Genomic DNA, 12780 nt, shown 5'->3' on the forward strand with positions numbered 1-12780 from the left:
ATTCAGTATTCTGCTGTCATTTCAGTGGTATACTTTTTTTATTAAAGTCCTATTTATCAATCCCATGTGTATTCATCAGACGCTAACAGATGCTTTATCAAATACAGCACATATGCCTACAGTACTAGGCCATGAATGTGAACCTAATTGAAGTGCGGCTTGATTTAACATTAACAAGCATGTTGTATTACTGACTGATTTATGCATTCTAACTTTTTTAAAAGAGATACAAAATATATTGAAAGGTGGCGATGGTTAAAAACTTTTTTTTTCTGCAGTGCAACCTTCATCTGCCCACATAAACTGAGAATAAAGCAGCAGCCAGATAGTATTGAACAGCAAAGGGCGCTGTCACTTTTCATATTTCTTTGACAAAGTAGTCATAAGTGGGCATAAATCACCCTGTGTCATCCGTCGGAGCCCCAGACTGACATTAAATCAATGTTTTGACATTGAGCCCCATATTTGTGAACGATCCCACAGTATAATGTGGGCTGCACCTACCTGCTATTCCCCCCTGGAATGCCTGATGTCTTTTCCTTTTGAGTGCTGAATTTAAATAACGCTTGACCTTTTGCTGGTTTCGTTTCTGCATTTATCAAGGCAAGCCTTTTTCTCTAAGAAAGGGCTCCAGCAACCCAGTGCTTTTCATTCTTCTGTGAGTGCTGGGTGAGTGGAGGTGGTAACTGTCCTTATCAGTGCACTATTGATACAATATTGTGATTAACCAATACTGTCTTCGCCCTTTTTTATAAGGGCTTTGTTTTACATGTGCAGTTCAAGCTTTTGTATGTAGATTTTAAGAGAGAATGTACATGTGTGCATCACCTTGCATTGCTCACAAGCAGTGCTTTCACTTAGCTTTGCAACGCTGTGCTGTGCTTTTAAAAGTACTGCAGTAACTCTGTGGTAAAAGCAATGTGTTGTAAACCATTGTGACATCACAGGCAAGCATGGCTAATCTCTGGGAGTTAAGTACATCCAAGAAGAATGGGAACGAATGGGGAAACTTGCATGACTTGAATACCTGCACAGTATGAGCCCAGTGCATTTCAAGTTTTAAATAATATGTATGATAATATGTGCGAGTGCATTTCTAAGATGATGGACAGATTTCAAAGGTCTCCAGCGGACTAGCTGCCAGTCAACCCCCTGGTTTTAAAGGCTTAACCCTTTGTGTCCTGCAGCAGGAATTCACGAGCAACCACCCATCAGTCAATTGATAATGACAGCCCCCCCCCCCCCCCCCCCCCAATCCCAATGGTAACATTCAATACATGTGATTGAATGTTACCACAGAACAAGGGAATAATAAGGAAATTATACCTGGAAAGTCTCTACAGAAAATCCAGTACATACTGTAGGTGCAACATCTAGTAAGTGAATGTTTTTCACTTGACAAAACCTGCCTTTGGGATTGAGAGAGACCATTATGAGCTGTAGTGTAACACCTCCCTCTTACTTACTGTACAGTAGCGTGAAAAATACCAAAATACATCCCCACTGCAGTAGTGAGTCCTCTGTGAGGGTAACCCCTGCACACAGTAAGCTCTTTCCGAAGGCTGCAACACTAGACGTTCCATTTCTTTTCAGTGGTCACTTAGTTCAGTGATCTCGTTTACATGCTGTACGACTCCTCGTGGGTTTAAATCGTAAACACATGCTGCGGTTATAATGAACAACATTATCTGCTACTCAGTTACACCCTCTTCATTGTGGTAAATTGATCATGTGCTTCACCTCTTTTAAAGCCAATCTGGTATGTATTATAAACTCAGTAGGGAAATTACAAAAGGCTGCTATTTACTACAATTATTAAAATCAAATTGTAGGGCAATACAGTAAGTCCATACAAATGAATGCAATACTGCTTCTCTATTTATACCACCAATGCATTCAAATACATGAAGACATCGGGGTCCATTTTGGTTCACTTCTCAATGCCGGCGCACAGAAAGAATATATGAAAGTTAATTGTACATCACTGAGCTTTGTAGATAAATAGGTCTGCATGATATACTTAGTGTCTCTCCCTGTCAGAAACCATTGCTTCACTTTAGTATCTCAATTTACCATGTGTCTCTCACGGGCTGCTTGAGAGGTTCATAGCTGTGCCTCGTCTCTGCTCTGCAAAATTCTTCTCAGCAACTTGATTAAAAAGAAATCTTAGAAATGCACAAACTTTCATTGCTACCGTTTCTATGAAACCGTCTCTTTTCACAGGTTCTTGAGGCTGGGCTTCCTACTGGCAGAAGACAAGGTGTGCAGCAAATGCAGAGCTAGAATACTGAGTACACTGCTTGTGTAGAGTACACAGCCTGTGCATCCGGTCAGTGTAAGGATACCCACTAAAGTGCTTCTCTTTTAGAAACAAATGCGACCAAAAGCTGCAACATGAGCAAGCTTCCATCGACTGGTAATCGGGGAGATGATTGTGCACTGTTCAGTGTGTCATCACCCAGCTTCTCCTCGGTACCACTTTGGAGATCCATATTGCCCTCTGGGGACATTGGCTTTGATTCTCCACCACAGCACTGCTCTTACAGAGACTGCCAGTACCCAGCATTAGGGGATGGGAAAGGAGGCTGAGCTGTCAGACGTCTGAATCTAGGAGACAGGAACTCCTAAAGGATTTAGAAACGGCAGGACTCTGGAATACTTCACCGTGCCACAGAGCCCTATTCAAATCTACGCACTGTGGGTGGATTCAATTAAAAAAATATGACAAAGCTTTATTTCTTTCTTTCTTTCTTTCTTTTTTTTTCTTTTCGATTGCACTATTCAATCAAACTATGTGATGTAACTTAATTGTATGAAATAGAAAGTATGTTTTGAATCCTTCCGAATTCAGAGCGTTACTGTACTTTCCTCAGATCAGACTTGGAGTCTGCAAACGGTAGCAATGCAGCGTGGTTTGGAGCAGCGTGATTGTACCGGTCATTCTTTCAAATTGAGATTCAGTAACATGAACAGTCACTCGGGTGCATTGAATTTAAAAAAAGAGGAATCTCACTCTGCCATGACTGAGACAAGCACTGTGCCTGTGAATGATACAGAGGTTTGCTTCATGTGTCAGCCGCTGGACTGATCTGAGCCCATCCTTCGATCATGCTGGGATCACCACTCGGTGGAGCACCTCTCTTTAACCACTGCATTCAGAGGGACAATGATGAAAGAGTGTTTCAGTACAAGCGGTGGATCTCGTTGCAGGCGTGTTTGTGTGAGGGATGGGTTATAGTAATTGTCGATGTCTTGTGACTGTAGTTTTATTGTTTTTTTTTCCAGATTAAGTTAATTAGATTAAAGTCTCTGGTGATCTGCACTTATCAAAACTACTTAAATGGAAGAAAATTATGTTTGTACTAGTATTAAAATAAACATCATAATCAAGGGTCCTGGGAGAGTTAAGATTAGATTAATGTACTGCTGGTCTGTGCGGTGACAAGCTCCCTCTGTTGATGAATGGTTGTGATGAGTTGCGTACTGTATAGCTGCGTATTGAATACCAAGTTTATTTTACGTATGTGATAAAATGGAGTCCAATTTCACCATGGATTCCAACCTATGCCAGAATCCAGCAGTTGTTCTTTTCACACAGTATCTATGCACCCTGTTCCATCGTGACAACACACTGTCAATGCACACAGTATCTATGCACCAGGTTCCATCATGACAACACACTGTCAATGCACACAGTATCTATGCACCCTGTTCCATCATGACAACACACTGTCAATGCACACAGTATCTATGCACCCGGTTCCATCATGACAACATACTGTCAATGCACACAGTATCTATGCACCCTGTTCCATCATGACAACACACTGTCAATGCACACAGTATCAATGCACCCTGTTCCATCATGACAACACACTGTCAATGCACACAGAATCTATGCACCCTGTTCCATCGTGACAACACACTGTCAATGCACACAGTATCTATGCACCCTGTTCCATCATGACAACACACTGTCAATGCACACAGAATCTATGCACCCTGTTCCATCGTGACAACACACTGTCAATGCACACAGTATCTATGCACCCTGTTCCATCGTGACAACACACTGTCAATGCACACAGTATCTATGCACCCGGTTCCATCATACTCTGTGTGCTGTTTCGCTTCTCATGTAAAAGTGCTAACTGATGCCATTAAAATAGTGCACAATGGACCTGACATTGTTTGGCCTTTTCAGTATAATAGCCATGTTAAGGGATGTGAGAACTCCATGACAACACCCTCGTCTGATGAGATACATCATTATCATTACAAACAGTCTTATAGGGGTAGCTCCAGATCGTGACACTTTGCTTAGCTTTGAATGCTTTCAGAAACAGAGCCTTTCTTGATGGTATTTAAGTGTATGCCAGGTTGTTTTGCCATCAAGTTAATGAGGTCTTGAATAACATTAGGAGCTCCCTATTCAATACAAAAATGACATGAATGTTAATGCTTTAATTAAAATAATATCTATCTGCTCCTTAACAGCCTGTTTTTCTGACAGGTCTGCCGTTTAAATCCGAAGTGGCTGTTTCCAAGATGCATGGAAATCAAAGAAATTCAGCATTGGTTTTTTTTTTCGGGTGTTGAAAAAACTCAGAATAACGATTTTATTCGTTCTGATTTTAAACACAGTCTACAGACCCCCCTCCATTATTTCAGTTTCCGACGCTTTCGAAAAACAGCTAAATATTAAAACCAATGAATTCGCGATGGGTCCTTGTACACTTGTAGAATTTAGTGTCAGCCTGGCCTAACCACAAATTACCTTAATGTCGTGAAATACCGAGGGAGCACTATAATCATATATTATAAATAATAATTGACTTGCATCGTCTATTAAGAGAACAGTAAGAAAGCTTGGAGGTTCAGGTGATTGTAAAGTTCACAAGCTTCAATCTTTCAGTCCAAGGCACCTCTAAAGCTCCAGTTTTATTCTTCACTGTACTTCATCTTTTTAGACATCATTTGCACAGGTCTGGCCCACCAATTCAGGAATGCACAACAGTGCACCTTTTTTTAAATGAGCAAACCTCTCAGCTGCGCACATCGCAGGTCACGTCTCTCTCCTTCTGCCATCAGATGTTCTCTGAATCTCATTGTTGTGTCCCTGGATCTGCACAGGTGGTGTGGAGGAATTCATCGAGAGAAAGGGCACAGAGCCCCTGAAGAAGAACAGACCTCTCCTGGGCTTCCTGCTGCTCATCAGCTCAAAGTTTCTTTATGATCTGATCTCCTATCAGCAGGATCAAATCCTTTTTAAATTGCTTTTTTCACACTTGTGTGGTTAAAACCGTTTTCACGTTGCTTAGAAGGTTTCCTCTTCTGGGCTGTACACATTAATAGGAAACATCAAGAAAACAGATAGCACTGAAGAAAACACTTCTAACCCTGTCAACGACTGCTTAGCACACTCCCCACGAGTCGCACTGGATTAGCATTACCCAGTTTAATTTTTTATTTTTAATAAGGTGCATTTTTTGCAATGACATTGACCATATAAATCAATAAGATATATGGTCTAACTAACAGGAAACTGCCACTTAGGCAAGTTAACTTGTTTTATTGTTAGAGTGCTGAATCTTCAGTTGCATCTCATTAAATATAGAATGTGATTGCAACAACCAGACTGATTGGCAACCTAAAGAAACAATGATCTAGAACATCCAGTAGAAAGAATCCAATACTGTGATGTAACGTACATGCCCAAACCTGAGTGTGTTTAAAGCCATGCTGGTCTGGCGTGATTTTTATGAGTGGAATCATTTCTGTGATTCAGTCAATACAGGAAGGATTAATAACCTGTTGTTATTTGTATGTAACTTGTCTAAGTGGATTCAATGCTGCGCTCCTTTAATGGGAATGAATGGCTCTAGCAATTCCATACCTTGGACCAGCGTCTCTCTTCAAATGGAGGAGAGGCTGGGATGAAAGGAGGCTAATATCCTGGAATGAGTCTTGGCAGCTCTTCCAATCACGCTTGTAAATTTCAGCTGACGCCCAGATCGGTTTTAAGTGTGTTTGCACGGCAGTTTTTAAACAATGCTTAAAATGTTAAATTAGCCTAGAATCAATTAGTGTTACCGGCTAATCAAAACAATTATTTTTGTGGTTTAGTTTATGTTAATTAACCTCTGGAACCTACAGATGGGTTCTACACACATTCTTGCATCTGTGTGACTGCATCCTGACTTGCTATGTTAAGGCCAGACAGATTATGCAGTTTGTTTTGTCAAGTTTTATAAAAAGATCCGGTCACATTGGAAATTCTAATCGATGCTTATTTAATAATTTCATATTTGTAATACACACAGAAGGGCAGACGGGCAGAGAGTTGAAATTCAACTTCTTTGGAATATTCAATGTGTGAGCACATACACACATCAAAGACATTTTCCACCCCCCTTTTTAAGATTTAATGAATTACTTTTGAACAGACTTGGATTTAGTAAAAAGTAAAGAAACCTGTTACTTGTTTGTTGAATGGTGCTTCCTTATCCAAGAGGGAACACAAAGCCACTTTATGAGGAACAGCGGCTTGAAACAAAGGCAGCTTTGTTGTGCCTCTCCTAGTGTGCCGTGCAGTGTCCTGAAACCTCGTCTCCTGAAACAGCGGCTTTGTGTTGCCTCAGCTTAACTGATGTTAATAGGCACCTGGCCCTGCACTTTATTGACAGTGTTATGGTGGGTATTTTCATTGTTTAGTCCAGCCTCTTCATGAGGTTTATTATTATTATTATTATTATTTTTACTAAGCAGTCAAGGAGAAGTGATCTGCAACATGCAGATTAAACTGTTTCTTTCTATTTCCTTGAGAGTATTGTCTAATTTAATGTTCCTGATGGTTGCACTTAATGAGCAATGCTGGGATTTATCTCGGCTTCATTCTCTCAGTGGGATATTGCTGAAATAAGGATTTCCAGCACATTAAGGCATGGGAGCTCTATTTTAATTCTTGTTGTGCAATGCTAGCCGACTATTCAATGGGCAGGCATGTCTTCATCGCTGGAATGAAACCCAAACAGCTCTTGTTATAAAATGTAAAACAAAAAAAAACCCCAGACAAATACACCGCCCTCCCCTCCATAGACACACATTCGAAAAGTCCTTTACTCAGACAAATACACCCCCTCCCCTCCGCACACACACATTCGAAAAGTCCTTTACTCAGACAAATACACCCCCTCCCCTCCGCACACACACATTCGAAAAGTCCTTTACTCAGACAAATAAACCCCCTCCCCTCCGCACACACACATTCGAAAAGTCCTTTACTCAGACAAATACACCCCCTCCCCTCCATAGACACACATTCGAAAAATCCTTTACTCAGACAAATACACCCCCTCCCCTCCATAGACACACATTCGAAAAATCCTTTACTCAGACAAATACACCCCCCTTCCCTCCATAGACACACATTCGAAAAATCCTTTACTCAGACAAATACACCCCCCTTCCCTCCATAGACACACATTCGAAAAGTCCTTTACTCAGACAAATACACCCCCCTCCCCTCCATAGACACACATTCGAAAAATCCTTTACTCAAATACACCCCCTCCCCTCCATAGACACACATTCGAAAAATCCTTTACTCAGACAAATACAAACCCCTTCCCTCCATAGACACACATTCGAAAAGTCCTTTACTCATAGACAGCATTTTATGTGAAGCAGCTCTTGCTTGGTGTATAGTTGCACTGTAAGATACACACACTGCTCTCCCACCAGCCTAGCTAGCAGATGCTGTTTATTTTTCCATACCATTTTCGGGGTGTCACATTTAGCTCATGCAGTATGTACGTGCCGTAGATGTAGGTCACTCTTTCTCATGATACTGGCAGCTCTTATTTTCACAGTCATGGCGGGGGATGTGTGGTACTAACATGCTTGTTTATTTAGATGTAGATAAGGGCCCTTCGGAGGTCACTTCATCCTGCACTATCACTGAATCATTGGGGAATCCTAACAGCACTAGCTTAGCACAGATGGAGTGCTTAAGACGTTCATGCAGGTGTATAGAACCAAACTCTGCATGGCGTGATTCAGTGCCTCCACTGTAATAGAAGTGTTTTGCGGAATGAAACAGACCTGCTGTACCGTCTGCAGCTCAAGAGGCCACAGGTCAGTTCTTGTATGTGATGTATCAATCTGATTCCCCTCAATACATCGAAACGGACAGATGCAAATCTGTTTCTGACACAGGAGGGGTCATCGGTCGTAACTATCCGGTGACGGATTACTGTGGAAAAAGACACAGGACCCTGTTACAGGAAAGGTCAAAGGCTTTTTCTAGCTGCATTCTCTGGGGGGGAATAGAATTATCCTTTATTTGGCATGGATCGTCAATCTGTGATGCATCGCTTTGACTGGAATAGAGAGGATTGTAAAATGTGTGTCGGGCTGTAAATGGATTTAAGAAGACCGCAAGCAGGACAACTGAAGGAGAATTCATATTGTATTTTGGTAAAATGAATGGTGGTGACCAGGTTTAACCTACTTATTATTTTGTTTTGTAGCATTGCAATGCAGATGCATAGATCTGCATCTTGCAGGTGCAGAAGTTGATCTTGACGTTTAAAACTCAGTGTGGGTGGATGCCCTTCACAGAATGGGACGAGTTGTTTGGAAAAATGAAAAAGAAAGTCTGCTTGTTTGAATTTATCCAATGTCTGTTAAAACCCTGTCCACTAACTCCTGTCTTAAACCCATCTTGTTTTCATAGATGAACACTCTTGGTAACTGTGTTAATGTTTATTGCCTTCATATTTAGGCTGCCCAGGGGCTCACAGTGCTTATTTCCCTCAGTCCTGGGCACAGTATTATTAGAATGGGTTTGGTATAACTGGTTGTTGTGTTATCCACACTAGTGAAAGTGCATTGTGTTTATCTACAATGGCATGGCCATGGTCATACTTCTGAACAGGCTGTACCTTTATAATAGTATCCTTAGTTGTCTCAGTTTACATTTTAATTCTGGCTCTAATGGCCCGTTGGGATTCGGGGTCCTCTAGACTTGCTGTTGGGTGTTTGCTTGTGTCTGGAGCAGATAGTGCAGGAGAGTGCAGTTTGTGGGACTCTGTTAGGCAATATGGTGACTCAGCTGTGACCAACCCTGTAGCGAGATCATGTGTGATACTAAATGTGGTGTACTGATTTCTAGAAATGCTCATGGTATGGAATGTAAGCATGTATACTTGCTGCTGCTGCTGCCGCCATTTTTTCTATTGGAGTGTTTTTAGTAAGCATAAATATTTTTTTTCAACTGTGGCCTTCTCCAAAGGAAGTGACAGATGTGTGCTGTTGTATCATTGTCCTATTATTTTCTGCAGCAAGGCCATGTTGTAAACGACTGCATGGTTTTCAGTTAGATATTAAAGGCTGCTGTTCTTTAGTCCCTTAGGCTGTCAGGGAACTCGAAGGCTGGAGATCACTTTGACAGCCTGTCATGATCACGTTTGTCTCTCCTAACTGGCAGCTCTTGTCAGGTACCCCGTGGCCTTTCGCTGTGTATGTTTTCCAGGACCATCTATAAGCAGCTCCAAACAAATGGCTTGCAGGCAAGCATTCATGATTTCGGATTATATAGGTGGAGGCTTGATCCTTTGAATCCCTTTAGTCCTGACTTTTATACCATACAATGTTACGAATCTCCTAAAGCCCTAGCTTTGTATTCAGAAGGTCGGGAGTACAGTCCCCAGTTGTCCCCAGTTTCCAATCCGTGTTCTCTTTTCTCTCCTTGTCTTGCAGCTGTGGACTGCAGAGGAGCCTCGGACAACCAGCAGAGGTTCTCGTCGCCTACCTACCTGCCCGTGACCTCCCAGATCCAGAACTCGGAGTCTTCCTTCTTCTTGAAGGAGGCCGGCCAGGAGCTCATGAGGAACTCCAGCCTGCAGTCCCGCACCGAGCCCTTCTTCATCCACCTGGCCGACGGTGTCCCAGTGCTCAACTCCAGCTACGCCAACCTGTCTGTGGAGTGCCCCATCCCCCTGGAACTGCTGCAGGCCACCCCCCGACTCGTAAGAGACACCAGCCAGCTGACCTTGAACTGGAAAATCAGGGCGCACATAGTCAACGAGAAGGTGCTGTTCAGTAGGCCCCGAGTCAAGACCTTGTTCTACTTGGCTGGGAAGAGCTGGGGGGATTCTGCCCCCCCGGAGAGGCTGCCCTGCGTTAAAGTGTTTGCCTTTCAGGAGACCGAGGAAGTCATGGCAGGCTGCAGGCTGGCGGGTGATCTGGGGATCTGCGTGGCCGAACTGGAACTCTTGTCCAGCTGGTTCGGCCCTCCCTTGGTGGTCCCAGGACGGAAGAAAGCAGCGGAGCAGCTGGAGGGCACCAGCGTGGAACTCTATTACACCGTGCAGCCCCTGGATAGGAGCGGAGACTGCAGCGCCGAGGACCCTAGGAAGGGCAATGCCATTCGTCCAGGGCAGGCAGAGGCCACGCCATCCATGCAGAGGATTGGTTCGGTCTACCTTTACCATGCTCAGGAAAGCCCCAGGTTCACGGAGCTCAGGCTGGATAGTAACGTCATGATTCAGGTGCCGCCCAGTCCAGTCAAACAGGGGGATATCATCTCCTTTCGGATAGGAACAGGGAGCAGCGCGGGTGTGGAGCAGTTCACGTTAAGGTGAGTGAACTTTGTTCATTAAGGTGATGTTTAAAGTACAATTACAGAGTCTTCTATCCTCCTGTTGTGCTATAGTGGGAATTGAGTTTTTAAATGTTTTACCAATGCCAAACAGATAGTTTACCAGGCATACATTCTCACAGAAGAACAAAACATTCAGATACAGGGGGGCAGGGAGTCATTTTAACGCTGAGGTATGTAACCAGGAACACAATACATTGCTGTAGAAGGACTTTGTTGGGCTGTTCTCAATACTGGCTGACCTTGAGAGTGTTCCCCTCTTTCTGAGGGCTGTCATCCCTGCAACCTAATGAGAATGAAATGCAGCACCGAATTAATAGGAAGAATAAAAAAAACGCCTCTGTGAGTTGACGCTATTCCAGCTTTAATTACCCTGTAACTCCCACCTCAGCTTCTGTGGATTTTAAGAGAAATGGAGCCTCAGGTACCAGCTGTCACCTGAGTCCTCAGCTACCCCTTTAATTAGACAGAGCCCTGTCTCCCGTATCTCAGAGGATCTGCCCCAAGCTTCAGGTGTAGAGTTAGGCCTCCGCTGGGAACGGCAGCTCTCAAACCAAGCATCTCCTGCCTGCCTGGCATAAAACTGCAGCACTAATGATTTATGGAGCTGGGTGGATTCTTCAGTGGGATTATGTGACACCAAGTCCTCTGCAGATTTGTGGCGTGATGCTAGTCTTCCGAGCTCATTGATCTAAACTGCGGCGTGATGTCAATCAGGGCCCGGTTTGTCAAGCCTCTTGAATAACCGGATAATGCAGTGGTTGTTTGTTGGGCAAACAGACAAAAGAAGTGCTGTGTTTGCTTTTTCGAAAGAGCGGGATCGTTTTCTTATCCCCTGTAAATCCCTTTAATCCGTGTGCACACATCGTCACTTACCTCGGTCGCTGGGAGATGTTGGTTTAGGGACAGGGAAGCTCAGATTTTCCCCATGGTCAGTTCAGTGCCTGCAGGGGCAAGTAAGGAAAAGCCAGCGGTGACTCGCTTAGAAGCTGCAACTGAGAACAAGTGCTCAGGGGAATTCTGTTCTCTGGGGCTGATCTTGAGATTCTAGAGAGCACTGAAGCCTGTTTGGGTGAGAATCCCATATGCTCATTTCCTCCTGGCATCCATTATCCACATCGGTAACACTTTATATTAAGGTGCTGCTTATTCATGTTTTATAAATATATAATAGATGCTTAATAACTATGGGTTTGACTGAGAAGAGGCGTACATATTGTCCTTTGATTGCGGACATCTTTGGAAACACGCTGTAGTTGCACAATGGGCTGCCGCTTTGATCTTCTCTTACTGTTGTCCTGTCATTTTGTCTGCCTCAACCCAGACTGATTAATATACTGATACCACTGGAGCTACTCTCTTTCTTTCCTTCTGTTCCCCTACACACACTGGACACATAGCCAGGGACACAAACAACCTGAGAAATGGATCCTGGAAGTGAATCTAGTATGCTCCTTTAGGAGCTGTTTTTACCCCAGCATTCCAGAGTGTGTCCTGTTCTTTGTGGAGTGAGCACTAGGGAGTGCAGTTCTGTGTCAGGAAGAACACGCATGCACAGTACTCCCATGCTTGGCTGTAAAACTCAAAGCAGGACTCTGCCTATAAACTGTACACTATGAATTTCACTCATACTACGGGCTTCAAACCCAGTTATTATGTGGTGAAAGTCTAAGCGTGTGTGGTGTTGTTGTACACTCTGTTAAAACTGCAGGTGCTTTGCTTTCACCCCTTGTTCTTTTTAATGTTAACTAGCTTTTTAAGGTTAAACAGTAACTAGCTTTTTAAGGTTAAACAGTAACTAGCTTCGAGTGTTATTTGAAATTTAGTCAAAACGGTTGTCATTGCAGTTTCTTTAGTATTTCTAAAGTTGCCGCTATTAAGTGTTTTCTGGATGAAATATCTGTGCTGTAGGCTGCATTAGTTTAGTTCAATTTGCATTTATCTTGGAAGGGTAGACTCTTGGCACAGTCCCTATCCCAGAACCACTGACACGAGAAGAGCTATCTGGACCAGTAATGAGAGAGCACTGCAGACTCTGCCTTTGATAAAAGCTCTGCTAACACCGTTTACAGACATTATCAACACTAAAAGCACTGCTGCCGGGTTTCAGTGTCATC

At 43.2% G+C, this 12780-nt stretch overlaps 1 protein-coding gene across 1 annotated transcript in view; it reads left to right on the forward strand.

Annotated features, from left to right (window-relative positions):
* Positions 1-12780, forward strand: part of LOC117426370 (transmembrane protein 132C-like) — a 102715-nt gene that overhangs the window by 22621 nt on the left and 67314 nt on the right. Inside the window, exon 2 of the mRNA XM_059032785.1 lies at positions 9763-10642. Coding sequence (XP_058888768.1) covers positions 9763-10642 — 880 coding nt within the window. The remainder of the gene's footprint in view (positions 1-9762; positions 10643-12780) is intronic.

The sequence above is a fragment of the Acipenser ruthenus genome, chromosome 11, assembly GCF_902713425.1.
Source record: "Acipenser ruthenus chromosome 11, fAciRut3.2 maternal haplotype, whole genome shotgun sequence".
Taxonomy (NCBI): domain Eukaryota; kingdom Metazoa; phylum Chordata; class Actinopteri; order Acipenseriformes; family Acipenseridae; genus Acipenser; species Acipenser ruthenus.